This window comes from Toxorhynchites rutilus, chromosome 1 (genome assembly GCF_029784135.1).
Source record: "Toxorhynchites rutilus septentrionalis strain SRP chromosome 1, ASM2978413v1, whole genome shotgun sequence".
NCBI classification, from domain to species: domain Eukaryota; kingdom Metazoa; phylum Arthropoda; class Insecta; order Diptera; family Culicidae; genus Toxorhynchites; species Toxorhynchites rutilus.
In genome coordinates, this window is record NC_073744.1 from 87,234,304 (window position 1) to 87,252,304 (window position 18,001).

The following is an 18,001-nucleotide window of genomic DNA, read 5'->3' on the forward strand; positions in this document are numbered from 1 at the left end:
GACTTGATTGTGATAGTCTGCAAACGAACATTATTCCACCGAAAAAGCTACTGCTCCCGATTATGAGTACAAACCGTTACAAACCGTTGGACGGTTATGAGTACATATAACAAACGGTCCTATTTAGAGTTTCAAAAGAATTAAACTAACAGATTTCTGAAGAATGAAAATAATTACATTTAAAAACAACTGTTCTGAACAATTACAGTACTACGTCAAACACCCGTTCGTGCCCCTAGGCCCCTTCTACTTTTATTTTTTTTATGATCTCTTATTGGTCTCCATACTACGCGGTACGAATGATGTGATTTGTACTCATTCTGAGTTTCTTATAGCGCGGTTTCCATATAACGCGGTACGCACTCACCACGTTATAGGAGGGTTGACTGTATATCAGATCAGGTTTAACTATCAGGAAACAGGCGAAGAATTCAGGAAAAATGTCACTAACAATGTTTCACTTCGGAGTCGAAAAAGATGTTCTATCTAAAGGTTTGTTTCTTTAATGTGAAAATTTGTCATGTTAAGAATTTCGTGAATAAATGAGACTATTTTACTGTAGAACCGCGCGGAGCTTAATGACTACAACATTCGCAGATGACACAGCTATTCTCAGCAGTCACAAAATCTGAGCGATTGCTTCACGGAATCTCCAGGAACACATAACGGTCGTGGAAAAGTGGCTTCAAAAATGGAGAATTAAAGTAAATGAAACAAAATATGTCCATGTTACGTTCACGCTTAATCAGAACACATGCCCACAAGTTCAATGGATCTGCAGTGCCCCAATCGAATGAAAAACAATGTCTCGGTGTACATCTAGAACACCGTCTAACCTGGAAGAAACACATAGAAGCAAAGAAAACGCAATTGAAGATGCGAACAAATCAAATACATTGGCTAATCGGGAGGAAGTCGAAATTAAAACTAGAGTTCAAACTACTTCTATACAAATCCATGAAACCTGAAACCTTTTTGGCATTACGGCTGTCAACTATGGCAAACAGATTCAGCAAGTAACATCGAAATCATCGAAAGAGTGCAAAATAAACTGCTAAGACAAATTACTGGCGCCCCTTGGAACATCCGCAATAGTGTCATACATTGAGACTTAGGGATGGCGACGGTGAAAGAAGAACTTCATAGAACTAGGAGGAAATATGAGGAAAAGCAGAAGAATCATCCAAACTCACTAGCAAGGCGACTCGGTCAACCAATGGTGACACGTCTGAAGAAAAAACGTTAATTATTTGAACGTGGTCAAACGTTAGTGTTGTGCTACTGCACACATGTGAAATTCTAATTGTAAGAATTGATAACACACATAATAATTTATTATGTTAGAACTAAATGCATAACCAAATATTATTATTTCCACATCGTGGAAGATTCAATAAATGTATGTATGGAAGAAAAATAATGTGTTTCTCTGGCTTATGTTTTCACATTGTGTTTGTCTTTTCAAGTCCCTGCAATCACCATTCATCATCACCAAACATCATCACCATCACTGACGATAAGTCATGCTGTGGTGACTTATGTACTCAATCAAGAGAATTTAGCACACATTTGTCCATATCGCTAGGTGTTCAGTTTCGGAAGAGAAGCGAAAACTGCATTGCAAGCTTCATCCCTTAGTGATTCATTAGCCAGTCAGAAATATATAAAAGTTGTATATTTTGAACCGTGAAGTAGTTGACGTCGCCAAACGAAGAAACCCATAAAAGAAGCAAAATAACAACCAAACGAATTATATGAGTAGCAGTTAAGATGTTACAATTTCATGTCACAATGGATCGGATTTTCTGATGAAAATGTTTAAACGGCGAGAAAAATTGGAAAAGTGAAGACAACGAAGTCGCATCTCGATCACCACCCCTGTCATGTTTTTTTTGTGTCGATGGCCTTCCTAGAGGAGCATCGTCATCAACAAGTATGGTAAAGCTCATTCGCTCATTTCTCCACACCTAATTATAAATCACTCTTGTATCTGCTTGGAATAATCATGGCGAAAAGAATGCAGCAAGCAATCGTGAGATTGCACGATTAATCATTTTACACTCCCCGACCATCTTCATTCGGGACTGATAGTGAACATAACAAAACAAAGAGTGGAAAACAACATTCAATTAATGAATAATCCTTTGGAAAGATCGCACGAAAAAAAACAACAAGTGAGTCAAAATAGACTGGATCTGTGTGTATGTATGATTTTATTTTCCCTTGTACTCTTTTCCTTGTCAGCATTCTAGTGCACATGAATCCACCTTCCCGCTCATCAATAACTTGCGTTAATATGGTTTTTTGCGTTGGCTTAGATCGTTTCATACTAGAAACAAAAAAAATGTCATTGCAATAGTGCACAGGAAACAACTCGATTTCAACTATCTACCTATATTTTACTGCCGCGATCGAGGTTCAATGATTGCTATTTGAGTGAAAAACGAATGATTTTACAGAGACACAAGCTGGCTCAAGCAATAGTTTCCAATTTGATTCTACCACCATCTAACGTCATTCCGAGAGTCAAATGAGAGAATGCAGAATTCTCTGAGAATAGATGAGCGGAATCGAGACAGTATTTTTCCGTTCTAATCGAGAATGAACTTTGCGAAGAGGATAGGTGAATGTTTTCTGTCTCAAATAAAGTGAGGCAAAAACGGAGAATAGAAGGGTGAGTTTTATCTGTGAAAGAGTGTTGTTGAACGAATTTCGATGCGATTTTGCCCATACCTGGTCATCAATACCTTCACTTTTGAAATGTTCGAATCACTGAGAAATATTCTGGCTTTCTCTGCAATACATGAGTTTTCTGTAGCATGACAATCATAATACATTCAAGGCGTGCTATTTGACATAGAAGTCAAAACTGAATACTAGTAAAAATGACGAAGTGATACTATGCTGAGACGGCGAAAATTCGGTCTCTTTTTGTTGGATTTCGATAATAAATAAAGGCGTCAAGTTTATGAAATTTGATGTATTTGATTGAACACAGTCACACTACATCTTAAGTTCAACATACTATCCCGTAGCTGGTCCAATTTCATAACATTTATCTAGTTTATACAATAGTAAATTCATTAAATAATTAAATAGTGACCACTTGAGGGATTGTTGTTATTTAGTAATGTAAACAGCTTTTTAAAATATTATGTACTTTCATTCTGAGGAAACCATTAATCTTTATTTCCCCCTTTATTTCACAGTAAACTGGGCCTCGGAAAACTGCACATCTCAAACAGTCATCACAAAAAACGATTAGCGGTGGAATCGCGACATCACGGTCGACCTGATGACTCACATATGTTCGTTATCAAGCTGCCACCAAATCCCTATTACTACACCAACAATGGACCGGTTCCGGCGCCGAATGCGATCGAGGATATAGGCAGAAAGGTACACACATAACCTACGAACAAAAGCCAAGCATAAAAAGTTCATTGATCGCCTTATAGAAGTCTGTCCGTGATGAGCTAAGCAGTGGGTTAGACTTTCTTGTTGTACCACACGCTCATTCATGATCACTCATCTGTGACGACCCCTATTCATGACTCTTTGCCTTGGGGCATTTAGAAAAAAAAAAAAGATTTGTGGCTAAGGAAATTACTATACATAAAGCGAATGGTGGCAGGTACCAATCCAACGCATATCACCATTAATTCATCTGAAATTAATTCATCTTTTGAGGGAAACATGTGAATAGGTACAACCCTATTACCAAAATAATAATCATCGATCTATTTTCAATGCAAACAAATGTTAGCCCAAAGCACGCTTGACTCGATACTCGTTGTCCGATTCATTCTATTGAATGACCCCAATAAACAACTAACTATCTGAAGAGATTTTCGACGCTTCCGTCGTTATGGGGCGAGCCCAACAGCATCCAGGCATATATACAAGTTAAGTTTAAAGTTGGTTCGCACATTTTGACAGTCATTGAGGTATATATTTTCAAAATTGCCTGCTATAACTGAAAACTTCGGCCACAGCACAGATATATGTTATTACGGCTGTTGAAATTTCACACAAAGGCAGCGGAAGTACAATAAAATGTTCAGTAATAGGCTCATAGCTTGTATTCAATAAGGCGAATCGGGGCTGAAAAATTTATGCGCCGTACAAATGAATGATTGAAAATTTCCGCCGGAGGATGGGACGATTCAAAGAAATCGAACCCAAATTTTTGGCGTAGAGCGCCACATACATAATTTGAATTTATCAATCAAATACGTTGTACGTATGTATACGTTTCATGGCCGACACGCTGGAGAGTTCCTAGAAACCAAATGCGGGTGTTTTTTGGCTTTAGAATATTTGATCCGTCCTGTTTGTTCAGAATATCGGAAATCAACGTTTGACCGTTCGACAAGTGAAACTGTTGACTAATTCGTATTTGGGATTCATTTCATATAAACCATTGGGGCCATTAAGAATATCCCATTCTGATGTTTTTATTATATACGCAAAGGTATCTCTAGGTAATTATATGCGCAATTTAGAGATGCCTTTGAATTATGCGGTTAATGGTATATGTGCCCCGAATGTTTCACCACTCAACCGTTCTTTGTATTTTCTTAGTGTTTTAAAAACACATACCAAATCATATGACATTAATATTTTTTAAAATATTAATTTCATCATATGACATTGATGTTTTTTCGCAATGGTAACTACGAAAAATCAAATTGTCTCCAACATTTGGCGAAGAAACTCCACCCGGCCGACAGTGTTTCGCTGGTCCTCTAGATACAACCGTAGTCGTCGTGTGCTCCAGGATGAGTTTTGTGATGGACGCCAACATTGGTTGTTGTGTCCGAGAATATAAATGCTGTGTGCGAGTTAATTGAATTAATTAACAGATGTGACGTATCATGAGATTCAGACATTCCGAGGAATTGTTTCCACTTAAACATTTTTTCTTCACTCTACACGAACATTTGTCCGGCAAAAAGATTTGTTCCTGATGCACACCACATAATTAGAAAATAGTCAAAGAAACGACTTCTCAGAATATCGTATTGATGGGACATCCGCTGTATATCCCTGATTTAGCCATCATTCATTTTTGTAAACTCTTTTATCTCAGAACCTCTCCTACCTTCTTCCACCTGGTGAATATTTACATATTGAGCTCATTCCATATGATAATTACCTTGGGATGTATGTTGTAACATACACGATGTTCAACTAATCATGTCCTCGAAGTGAATAAATTATTTAGTGCCACCATGCATTTTAGATTTTTTTTCCAGAGCACTACAATATACAGAAACTAGGAATACATACTCATTCGTTAAGATTTGTATCGTTCCCTTCAAAGCACGTTCCGTTATTTGCCGCGTACTTACTTCAGTACCTTTGAAGCTTTTGTAGCACTTCTGGTATTTAATTTTCGGTGCAGAGTCGTCTTCAAACAAAGTCATCACAAAATTTCTCATTAAAATTAATTTTAGCACATGTTTTGTGTCCCGATTTATTACATTAAATGAGTCTAAAAATAACAGAAAATGTCATGAATCTCAAATACTGGTATAGCATTTGTATATTAGAACGGTAGAAGCTCGGTAAGCTGAAGACATGAAGGGATATCTTCCAATGCAGTTTTGAATAACCGAGCCAAAGTGTTGTGTTCATACCGCTTTTGAAGTCCGCATACATTCCGCAAAAATGCAAGCGGGTACAAAAGTAACTGAACCTTGCACTTATTCTGCAATGCTGATTTCGCTAAGCTCATTCGTTTTGAAGTTTGTGTTAGGGAAAAACACAGATTTCAGCGATCGTACAACACCCACTGCGCAATCCTTCGTCGAAAGGGGTCCTAAACCGACCTTTTGTTTTGCTTCTTAGTTATTTCACCAGTTAACTGTGATTGACGAGTATACTCGTCATGCGTATAAATCAGTCATTATCTACACACATTTCAATTTTTGAGAAAAACAAAACAAATCAAGATGTTTAGAATATTTTGATGCTATGCCAGAATAAAACAAACAAATAGAAAACATAAACAGTTTGAGATGATGTCATGCGTCCCCGTTTGCACTCTGCGGTTGACGAATTTACTCATCATGGCTCGCTTCTGGCGACGCAAAACTGTGTGCAAAATCAGACCGAAAGTTGAACTTCTCTGTAATATTGCTATTGTTTATTTTTTATGATTTATTGGTATTTATTTGAAGGTGAGGGTGTAATTAAATGAAATAAGTACAGAAAATATGTTTTCTTCGTCTTCATTCATTTTTAATAGTCATCTAATTCAGCCTCCTCAAAACAGAGTAATTTTTGATACTCTAACACAAATAACGAAATTCGTTTTTTTTCCTGTTATTAATTGGAAGTATCTGAATATAATTCATGAAAGTATAAAGAGCTATGAAATAACATAAATGCGTATTTATCGATTAAGATTTCATTGGTGTAAGAATCAGAACATACCATATCTGCATGCTCGTGACAAACAATTTTTTTACATTTCATACAGTTGTAGCGTGTTTTTGGATCTTTTTTCGAAGAGAAGAAGGTATAATGACCTTCTAGATAGTTACCAGATGGATTTTCAAGTTTTCATATTTCTAATATTCTTTGTCCGTGTGTTCCTGGTTAACAAAAACTTAATACCTGTTTTTTTGATGGGGCATAAAAAGTCACAGGAGGGTTGTGTCCGAGACACGACCGCATAGTTGACGTAGGATTCCGTTGGGTTATCTGTTACATGCTGACTTTGGATATGTTTGAAGAATTACATTGTTAATCTCTTGGTGGCCGTTTTGTCTGGTTGTTAGGTATTCTTGGTTCACTCCACCAATGTCCATAACCGAGTGATAATGATAGAAAGATGGTGATTAGTCATTTGATGGTGCGTATCACGATAGGAGATGCCTAAGTGGAATGATATATGATGAAAGCCGCGCTCTGTGGCCCTGGACGAGATGGCTCCTGTGTTATGTATGGATGAAATAAAGAAAAAAAACTCATCAATGTAATATAAGATAATTATCATTATCGAACACAATTATCAAGTTTTCTCACCAGAAAAAAAGTGTTGTTTTATTATAGAGAAAATATATTTGAAATGGAAATGGCATTTTCGCTTTAAACCCAACAGAACACGATGCTACATGCCTCAATGCGAATTTCAATTGGACAATAATATCGGTCATTGATATGAAATTTCACGAAGCAACCAACATAAAAGTTCCAAATTTAAAGTTTATTTATATTCTATCACACATAGGTTCTATTCAGTTCATTGAAATATCATTCTTCAATTAATCCATCGAAAGATTCTTATTGGAACGAACATAAAAAAACACTCATTCATCGCTCCCTACTAATTCGCCAGCAAGTATGCAATCAGCAATGCCCACGCTAGTTACAATAAGCACTATCCATTTGTGCGCGTCGTTAGTTAAACTATCGACCACGAGGGTATTTACATGCTGATTTCCCCCAGACACCTTGAATTTGAAATCTCTGTTAGGGAATACATGTCAGTGGAAACAAAAGCCCCCTGCTTTCATGTATTCCGATTTTCCCCAGGCAGCTTGGTTTTGATGTCTCTGTTAGGGAATACACTTCGGTGGGAGCAAAAGTTCGCTCTACTTTGATGAGCCGATTTCTCCGTATATTCAATTTCGACCAATCAGAACGAGGTATTTCCGTTTGAAAATTTTTTTATTGTTTGCTGGCTAGTTTCATATGATATATTATTTTATCAATTGTGATGGATTGTTATGGAGTGCTCAGATCGATTGATGCAATTATCTCGTAAATCCATCAGGAAATAACTGACCAATAATTGTAAGTACATGAGCCGGGCTAGAGACGAATGAACGTAAAGTTTAAAGTCTCTATAATTCAAAAGAAGAAAAATATTGCTACCAGATGTCACGAACATCGACATTTTTTGCTACTATGGTGCTATACGCCCGTGTAGTTGGCGCAAAGGCACCACAAAAATATTATTTTTATTTTATAGAATTCCTTCATGCATTTGTCTGATACGGGCTGTGTATCGTTCGTTCTTGTTTTTGAAAGGACTTTAACCCAAAGGTCATTCGTCCCTAACGGGCTGTGTATGACTGGAGCGTTCCGTTATATACATGCATGCATATGTCCTTCGCTTCTTTTGCCAAATCCAATAAAAGGTGGTTGATGAAACGTATGTTTTTGACATGATACGTTCCGTGGAGCCGATCTGGCGTAGTGGTAACATCCATACCTCTCACGCTGAAGATCACGAGTTCAATTCTCACTCCCATCATTCTTCCAAAATTGGAAGTAAAAAGTGACGAACCAGCCAAAAGTGTTGAAAGTCACTATAATACAGATATAAAAAAAAAAAAAAAATTATACGTTCCATGTTAGTTGTTAGTAGAAAATGTAAAAATAAACAGTATTTTTGATCGGTTTTATATAGTTTTTGTGGTAAGTGGAAAACAGTAAAATAAATTATTTTGTTTCAAAACAAATTGATAGTCCTGAGAAGGACTGGAATGGTTTAATGGGTTGTACGGAACCTGCTGCGTTTCAGTCGGATGTAGCAGTTTAGTTTTGGGAGCGGTAGCTTTTACGGTTTCGCTTATACTTTCCTTGACTTTGGCGCTATCGGCTTCTGTGCGTCGATTTGCGAGGGTTTGATTGGCACAACCACGACGAGCTAAACGACGGATAGCGGGTGTGATACGATGCGATGCAATGCACTTCGCTCCTCTGCCTCCTTTGCCGCATCCAATTGTTGATGTGAAGAGGAGTGCACCAGCAATGCACACTAGACTTAATTCGATGCTCTCCTCTGCTTCTTCTTCTTTGCTCCCTTTGCCGCACCGCATCCATCATTGGTTGCCGATGGCTTCCTCTCCTTTGCCGCACCGTATGGTTTTGGAAGATTTGTAGAGCACTGCACACTAGAAGCCCAGATGTTTGCCGATCTGAGCGTTGAACGAGAATGAGAAATCCAACTAAAAGATATTTATTCAAGTATTCTTAAATCTAGTACAATTTTTAGTTTACATGTCAATTGATCAGCCTTGTGGGCCCGGCAACTTCGTTCAGATTGAATTTTGTTTTTAAGAATGTTTATAACAATGCATCGTTTGTAATCTAATTTACATATGAACCCGGAAGGAGGGAAATATAAAATTTTTAATTGGGAAAATTTGATAACCTACCTAACTACAAAAATAAATAAAACTATGGGACTAGGTCCCGAATGAATACGTGCGGGGACCGCTGGCAAGACTCCCTGAATCTAGTCAGGATTATATTTTTTCGCTCTTCCAGCACCTGAAGACCAGACAACCGGTGGATCTCTGAAATTCGTGTCCTAGGTGGACTGTCCAGGATCATTCGAAGGATCTTGTTTTGGAAGTTTACGGTGGTGGCTATTGGCGCAACTCTCCCAGATTGGCAGACCATACTCAATCACCGGTAAAACGATCTGCTTGTATATCGCAAGTTTATTTTTCCGCGTTAAAGTAGACTTTCGATTGATGAGCGGGTAAAGCGACTTGAGAAGCTTGGAACACTTCGTGGATGTTTTGTTCACATGGGAAGCGAAGTTCAAATTCCTGTCCAGGGTGAGGCCCAGGTAGACTACATCATTCGACCAATTTATGGGAGTGCTGCTGAGGTGGACTTTCACGTCATTAGGCGGAACAAGTCGTGGTGATTTGGAGTGTGGAAATATTATGGCTTGTGTTTTCGCCGCGTTGATGCATATCTTCCATGATTTTAGGTAGTCAGAAAGAACATCCAGGCCTCTCTGCAAATTTCTAGTTAACGGACGTATCGATCGACCCTTGTAGATGATAGCGGTGTCATCAGCGAACATCGACAGCACGCCATCACCAGGTAGGGGAGGAACATCAGATGTATAGATGTTAAACAGGATAGGACCTAGGAGGCTACCCTGCGGAACTCCCGCTATGACGCTGAACATATCGGAGAGCGTGTTGTTTAGAGAGACCTGAAAAGTCCTATCCGAGAGATAGTTCCCGATGAACTTGATAAGGAAGACCGGGAAGTTGAAACGTCGTAGCTTGAACACAAGACCATTGTGCCAGACATTGTCGAACGCCTTTTCGACGTCTAACAATGCCATGGCAGATGTTTTGGACATGGACTTGTTCCGCCTAATGATGTTCGTGACACGCGCAAGCTGGCTGATAGTGGAGTGACCTTTCCTGAACCCAAACTGCTCACGGAGGAAGATGTTATTCTGATTTGCAAACTCTAGTAATCGACTAAGAACCAGTTTTTCAAACAGCTTTGAGATTGACGACAAGAGGCTGATGGGGCGATAGCTTTTGGCACTGGTAGGGTCTTTACCAGGCTTGTGGATTGGTATTATTTTGGCTAGTTTCCAGCGAGACGGGAAGTAGCCAAGCTCCAAGCACTTGTTGAAAATCGATACCAAGTGCTCGAAGAAACCAACGCTCAAGTTTTTTAACTCGAGATTGAGCACTCCGTCGAACCCGGCGGCCTTCATGTTTCTTGTACTACGGATCGCAGCTATCGCCTCATCAGCCGTTATTCTCGATTCCTCGGGTAGAACGATGGGGGTATCAGCGACACTAACCAGAACCTCCTCGACGATAGGCTCGTGGGGACTCACCATGGAGCGACCAAGATTGTGAGAATCCACGAAGTGTTGACCAAGCGCATTTGCTTTTTCGGCAGATGTAATTAGCAGAGACGGGAACGAATCCGGTGATTTGAGTGGAGGAATGGGTCGCGGTTTATTTTTAAGGAGCTTGGCAGTTTTCCAAAACGGTTTTGCACAATCTGGGAGCGAGCGAAGATGATCTGAAAATTGTTTATTCCTGAGATTCACAATCCTGGCATTTATGATTTTCTTTAGACGATTGCAATTAGCCTTCAGGTGGAGGAGACCAGTCCGTTGATACTGGCGACGGATAGTGTTGCGAAGTCTAATTAGATTTTTAGTTAACCTGTCTAGATTCAGGGAGTTACTCACCACTCTTGAAGCCGGAACGTGTCGGTCTCTGGCCCGGGAGATCGCCTCATCTATGGCCTGAAGGGAACGGTTGATGTCGTCGGTTGACTCAGGTACAATGTCATAATCGATATCGATGTCGACGCACTGCTGGAACTGCGACCAGTCGACGCGATGGTAGTTGTGTCTCGAAGCCAGGAATCTGTTGACGGATGACCCTACTTCAATCGCCACCGGATAGTGATCAGAGCTGAGCTCTTGGTAGACGACAGGCTCCGAGATATTTGTCGTGTTTGAGATAAATATGTCGATGGTTGCGTGGATACCGGATCGGCTCAAACGGGTGGGACCATCCGGGCTTAGAATGGTGTACTCTGCTTCTTGGAAGTCATCGTGCAGGATCATACCGTTTCGGTTACAGCGGGTGTTGCCCCACGCTTGATGCTTCGCATTTAGGTCGCCACCGATGATGAACTGCTGCCGCCGCCGAGTCAGTTGAACGATGTCGTTTCGAAGAAATGCTGCCGAGCCGTCCCGTATGTTTGTTTGTTTGGGGCAGTAAGCTGCGACTATAGTAATGGGACCGACTGGGGTTGAAACTTCCACCCCAACGGCCTCGATGATCTTCAGCTCGAAGCTTGGAAGCAGCTGACAGCAAATATTTCTTCTGAGTGCGATGGCCACGCCACCACCCACAGAGCTGGTTCTATCGAGCCTCACGAGGCGGAAATCAGGAAGGAAGACATTTATATCGGGTTTGAGGTGTGTTTCCGTGATAATAGCTACGTCAATTTCGTTCTCGTTGAGAAAGTCAACGAGCTCAATGGCTTTACTCTTGAGCGAGCAAGCGTTCCAATTTGCTATTCGTAAGATGTTACGGTCCATACTTGGAGATGAGGGCGAGAACAGCCTCAAGCTGTTCATTCAATGTCTTGCATGTGCGTTGAATCCTAATGACCTCGGAGACTAGCAGAACGAGCTCCTTATCATTCAAAGGTGCGCCCTCGGCGGTCGTGCCGGATGTTACACGTGAGTACGACAGACCCGGGAGGGGGGTTTGATTCTGCTGCGACGCTGCGTCCATGAGCCGATTCTGCACTGAAGAGCCGCTAGGGATCACTTGGTTGCTTGCGATGGGGGCGGCGGGCTCACCACGATTTCGTAGATTGTTGAGTGGAAGAGGGGACAGATTTGGAGCTGCACGGCGTTGTTGAAGCGCGGGAAATTGCACATCGTTGACTGCTGGTGGACGTGGGTTGCGCTTTCGTCCTGGTTGGTTATTGACGGAGGCACGCTTTCGGATCTCAATGTACTCTGCCCTCTTCGGACACGCACTGCTGGTGGGATTGTGACCAGCTCCGCAGTTCGCGCAGACAGGGACACCGTCTTCCATATGTTCACATGCATCAACGTCGTGGGTTTTGCCGCAGTTAACGCAGCGGGATGCCATGTGGCAGTTTCGTGTACCATGCCCAAACATGAAACAATTCGAGCATTGGGTAACGTCTCTGTGAACCGGTCTGTAGCGATCCCACACAACCGCGATATGGAACAGCTCTCGGATATTCTGGAGGTCCTTCAGGCATGTCAAGTTCTTGGCGAAATGGACGAGATAAAGTTGGTCACGATACGTCCGGGTCTGGTCGTGCCGCTTCATTTTATAAATTTGAACTGGCTTGATTCCGTTTCTCTCGATTTCAGCCGACAATTCGTTAGCGTCCATATCGTGGAGACCGCGGAGCACCACCTTGAACGGTTTCTCAGCCTCGATGTCGTGAGAGAAATACTCACAGTTCCGCTGTTTCAGTATCTCCAACACGGCCTTGTAGTGACTCATGGCAGGAACCATCAACTTGAAGCCCTCCGCACAACGGCAGATGGTGCACCTCAAACCCTTCTCGATGAAAAAGGCAATTCGAGCATGAAGCCCCTCCGGGAAGCCTTTCACATAGATCGGCGGCAGTTTCTCCTTTTTTCCTAATTTCGGTTCGTCACCATTCTCGAGAACAGCATATCGATTGTTCGCCAGCAGCTTCTTAGCCGACGGATCAGGGGATTCGCCCGATTGTTCGGCGACGTTTGTAGACCGGGAGCGCTTCCCGTTGGTGCTACCACTTGCGCCAGAGCGCGTTTTGCCTGCGGCTTGATTCATGGGGACGTCGACGTCCAGCGCGAGGGAACACTTTTACTTTTCTTTTTCTTTTTCTTTTTACTAGACACACGAGCGAGCTAAAACACGTCGTTACTGCTCAACACAACAGCAGAGAATCTCTCATGAGAAATCCAAAAATGCTACCGTCCTTTTATATCAGTTGGTATGTGAGAAATAGGCGCCCCCTACTCGCTCGACATGCAAATATTTGACTTATCGGGGAACGAAAGAAGCGAAGCAGGCGAAAAAGAAATGACGTCAATTTCGACCAATCAGTACCGTTTGGATAGGGGTTGAGATTTTTCAATTGTTCGATAGTTAATTACATTTATTTATTTAATGTCAAACGTCTTCGACCTAATGGTTGTACAGACTGCTTATAGGGACTTAATTCTATTCTTATAGATTAACCTACTAATATTAAAATCGAACAGTTCAGATACCTCGTTAAAGACGCGGCAGCAAGCGTCTAATGGATTATTTTGCCCATATATGGTACGGTGATTAGGCATCGCCAGGACTCGATGGTGGCGTAGCTGTCGGGATGGTGCGTGTAGGCTAACGTTTCGAAGTAGATAGCTGCAGTCAATTTTGTCTGTCAATACATCGAAAATAAAAATTCTCTGTAGCATCAATCGTCGGCTTTCCAGCGCTGTTCATAGGGTGGTAGATTGGTTGGATCATTCCAGGGCAGGCCACGTAGAGCATACCTTACGAAGCGTTTCTGAACACGTTCGATGCGCTGGATATGTACAGCGTGATATGGGGCCCATACTTGTACTGCGTATTCCAAGACGCTGCGAACAAAAGCACAGTACAACGACTTCAGAGCGTAGACGTCATCGAAATGAGCTGTGTTGCGTCTCAAAAATCCAACCATCGCATTTGCTCTTGAAATTGTGACCGAGACGTGCTCATGGAAACGCAGCTTGCTGTCAAGAAGAACTCCCAGATCTTTGATTCTATTGACTCTCTGCAGTGGCGAGAGATTCAACATGTATCCGTGTACAATAGGGGAGCGAGAGCGCGTAAATGTGATGGCCTTGCATTTTCAGCGTTTACATGCATTCCATTTTCCTGGCACCAAACCGTTAATCGCTCAATGTCAGCTTGCAGTATGCAGCAGTCTAAATTTGAATGTATTACTCGGTAAATTTTCAAATCATCCGCATATAAAATTTTCTCCGAACATAACCTTTCGCACAGATCGTTAACGAATAATACAAAAATCAGAGGACCAAGAATGCTTCCTTGTGGCACACCAGATGGAATCGTAAATTCGTTGGATCTAGTACCGTGGACCTTGACAAAAGCTTTGCGGGATGATAAGTATGAGGTTAGCAGGTTTATGATCCAGGATGGTAAACCAAGTCGATCCATTTTCAGAATAGCAAGGTCGTGGGGTACTTTGTCAAAAGCTTTGGAGAAATCGACGTAAACAGCATCAACTTGTTGCCGCTTCTCGATTTTGTTGATTAGCATGTGAGTGTATGCCATAAGGTTCGTGGTGGTTGCGCGTTTTTTAACGAAGCCGTGTTGGGACTCTGAAATCACAGGCTGTACAATCGGACATAGTGCACCATGAACTAGACTCTCGAGCACTTTTGCTAGGCAGTTTAAAATCGATATCGGGCGATAGTTTTCGACATCGTGAAAGCTGCCTTTCTTGTGGACTGGAGTTATCGATGCAAGCTTCCAAGTCTCGGGAAAAATACCCTCGCGCAGAGATTGGTTGTAAACCATAGAAACTGGTCTGGCGAGCATCGCTGCACAATTCTTGATGAAGACCGGGGGAATAAGATCCGGACCGGGTCCTTTTGTTGCATCTACTGAACTGAGTGCTTTATGCACCACATCTTCATCAAACACAAGTACTGGGAAACGGAGATTGTAAGATGGCAGACTGTCAATATACTGGCGGGTTGGTTGAGATGAATTGCTTTCATACATGTTTTGGAAAAAATCGGCAAAGAGATTGGCAGAAGAAAGTGGTGAGTCGGAGTTGCTGGATTGATAAACGATTTTGTCCGGTATCCGCGTCAAGTTCTTCCGGTTCCGTACGAAACTCCAGAAAGAAGTTGGATTTTGTTTGAATGTGCTTTGAAGAGCATTTATGTACTTGCGGAAGCTTTCAAGCTGCAAGTTCTTGTATTTTTCTTCGGCCTCGTGTAGTTCTCTTCTGCGTATTGGAGTTTTGTCGTGAAGAAATCGTTTTCTCGCTTTTCGCAGCCTATTGCGGAGATTTCGAAGCTGTGGAGTCCACCAGGGTTGATTAAAATTCCTATGATATATATTATTTTATTCAAGGTGAAAAATTGTTATAGAGTGCCGCAATGTTTTGATGTAAAAATCTCATCAATCCGTCATGAAATGACTGAGCAATGCGCGTTTGAAATTGGACATTCTTCACGATGCGATCGATATTCGTTTTTCAATTTGTACCCCAATATGTTCCCGAAAGACGTAATCCTACGTCAAAAGATTATATAAAAGCATTTCTTGGAACTTCCTGCGACTTGTTTTCTCGTCGATATTATCCAGCTCATATATTACAAAAATTCTTTCACAAGTGTGCATATGTGTTAAAAAATTGAATTCAGTGACTATATACGAAAGTCAAACATTTGTATTTTACTTTTGCACGTATGAATCTAACGACGAATATATCGACAAATAATATATGAATCCGTTCAATCCGGCGACAAAAAGGACTAGAATCAAATAAGAAAAGTCCGGTAATGTCTTATGCATTATATTAAATAAATATTCCACGCCACTGATATTAATTAATACATTTCATTGAACAATATTCTAAAATAGGAAAAAAGTCACTTGTCCAAAACAGTTACTCCTATACTCGCGTCGGTGTGTCAGACCGAAAGTGGTAAAAAATGATACAAGTCCCTCATACTCATCCTCATACGATACGCTAAACGATGACGAACGACAAATGACGAAGCTAGAGAGAATCGCAAAGTCGTAGTGTTGATATTTTCTGAGAAATGAACGAATTATTGATTTCTCGGTCTCACAGACCTATGCGCGAGTATATTAGTGTTAAATGGAGACACCACAGTTCACTGGTTAAGACGTTCACTGAGGTGCCTATCATACCGGGGGAACGCACTTGATTGTGTTATTATACGCCTTTGATTAAGTCCCGTCCACCGTCGGCGGCGTGAGCGTGTTAAAGCAAGTATTTGTTTGCGTGTGCATATGCGCATAGGGGAAGTGGGGGCATAGTGGTCACCCTAAGGAATATGCCAATTTTCAACGCCCACATACTGATTTAATTCCCGTTTCTCGAAGAATATTATAGTTCAACTCATTGTTCTTCAAGATAACAAACGGCTTTTACTATATAAATTCAAAATAGTACACTTTTCATCAATAGAAAAAAAGGTGAAAAATCGAACTTTTTTTTTTCCTTGTAATTAAAGTGGTCACCTAGTGGGGGAAAAGTGGTCACCCGCCCATATCAAGCTAAATGGGATAGATTTATGCGTTTTTTTCGTCCAAATGGTCTGGCCGGGTAAGGGAGTAAAAAGTGCGCCCAAACCAAATCACTAGCTGTATGGCAAATATTGTAAAGGATATTAATTAAGAAATTTTGGTGGTTTATTTGAACCCCTATGTGGTTTGACGTAGGATCTATAGTGAAAAACGTACTTTTTCGTTTATTTCACGCCATCCTCAATAGATCCGAGATAAAAATTTGAAAAAAATACTGAATGTGCATCTTACTTAAATTTGAAAAAAATACTGAATGTGCATTTACTATTACGCCGTCCGGTGAACAATTTAAGAATGAAAAAACACGTGTGTCTAAAAAAACATAATAAACATACTGTTTTTTAGAATAAACAGGGGCTTCTTCGCGTTGCGCGATTATTATTCTCATTCTCAGAAAAAAAACTTGCAACTTGCTTCTTCTTTTAGATTTTTAACTACAAAGCGCCAAGAACGATGAAAACGAATTACGTGAAAAATCGATCGAATATAGTACATAACGCAAGTACGTTCGGTAAAATTTCATTTTTATTATCATTTCCAACACTGTACAATTGACTAAAAACTTATTTTTATAAGTTTTCTAATCAACAGCCGGTTGATTTCATTCGGATTCAACAGAAAAGTAGTCCTGAATCGAACCCGAATTCATTATTATCGTTGCCCGCTTATTCCTCTAGCGCACCGACAGTTGAATTTGGACCCCGCAAGAAACTCGACCGAATCGCTATGGGCGACGAAGGTGTTAAATAAACTAAATTTCACAAGAAATTCCTTAGATACCATAGGCACAGAACTACGGCCGAATGGCTATCGATGGAGTAATTTCTGTTTTTATTTGTATTTTGACATGCGACAGCTCTATTGAAGTACAGGATGACTCAAAAATCATTAAATTCTTCAAACATAAGGTGACCATCAATACGGCATCTATAGTCAATAGTTATACCACGAAACAAGCAGGTGACCACTTTGCCCCCCATGACCAATTTGCCCCCACTACCCCTACCTGTGTGTGGGCGTTTGTGATTGCGTGTTGATCGCTGATCGTTGAGCGTTTAGCATTAAGCGTTAAACGTTAAGCGTTAAGCATTAAGCGTTGAACGTTCAGCAATGGGCGTTTCAGGACCACAATTTTTGAAAGAATCGAGAAAGAGGACTTCCGAATTAGCCTCTACTTCCCCCCTTTTTAACACTCATGAACCACAGCGATCGGTAGAAAATATAGTTAAAGAGTTATACTATACCAGGGTGGCCAAACTTTTGGGCATGACGGACGACTAACTGTTCAAATGTTAGGTGGCGGTCTACCAACGTTGACTGTATCAAAAAGTCATTAGAAAATGAATGTAATCTCTAGTATTCTTGTGTATTTA

General features: G+C 40.9%; 1 protein-coding gene across 1 annotated transcript in view; it reads left to right on the forward strand.

The window, feature by feature from the left end:
• LOC129776568 (uncharacterized) overlaps positions 1-18,001 on the forward strand; it is a 139,677-nt gene that overhangs the window by 113,817 nt on the left and 7,859 nt on the right. The window contains exon 3 of the mRNA XM_055782291.1: positions 3,210-3,399. Within this exon, the coding sequence (XP_055638266.1) occupies positions 3,210-3,399 (190 nt within the window). The remainder of the gene's footprint in view (positions 1-3,209; positions 3,400-18,001) is intronic.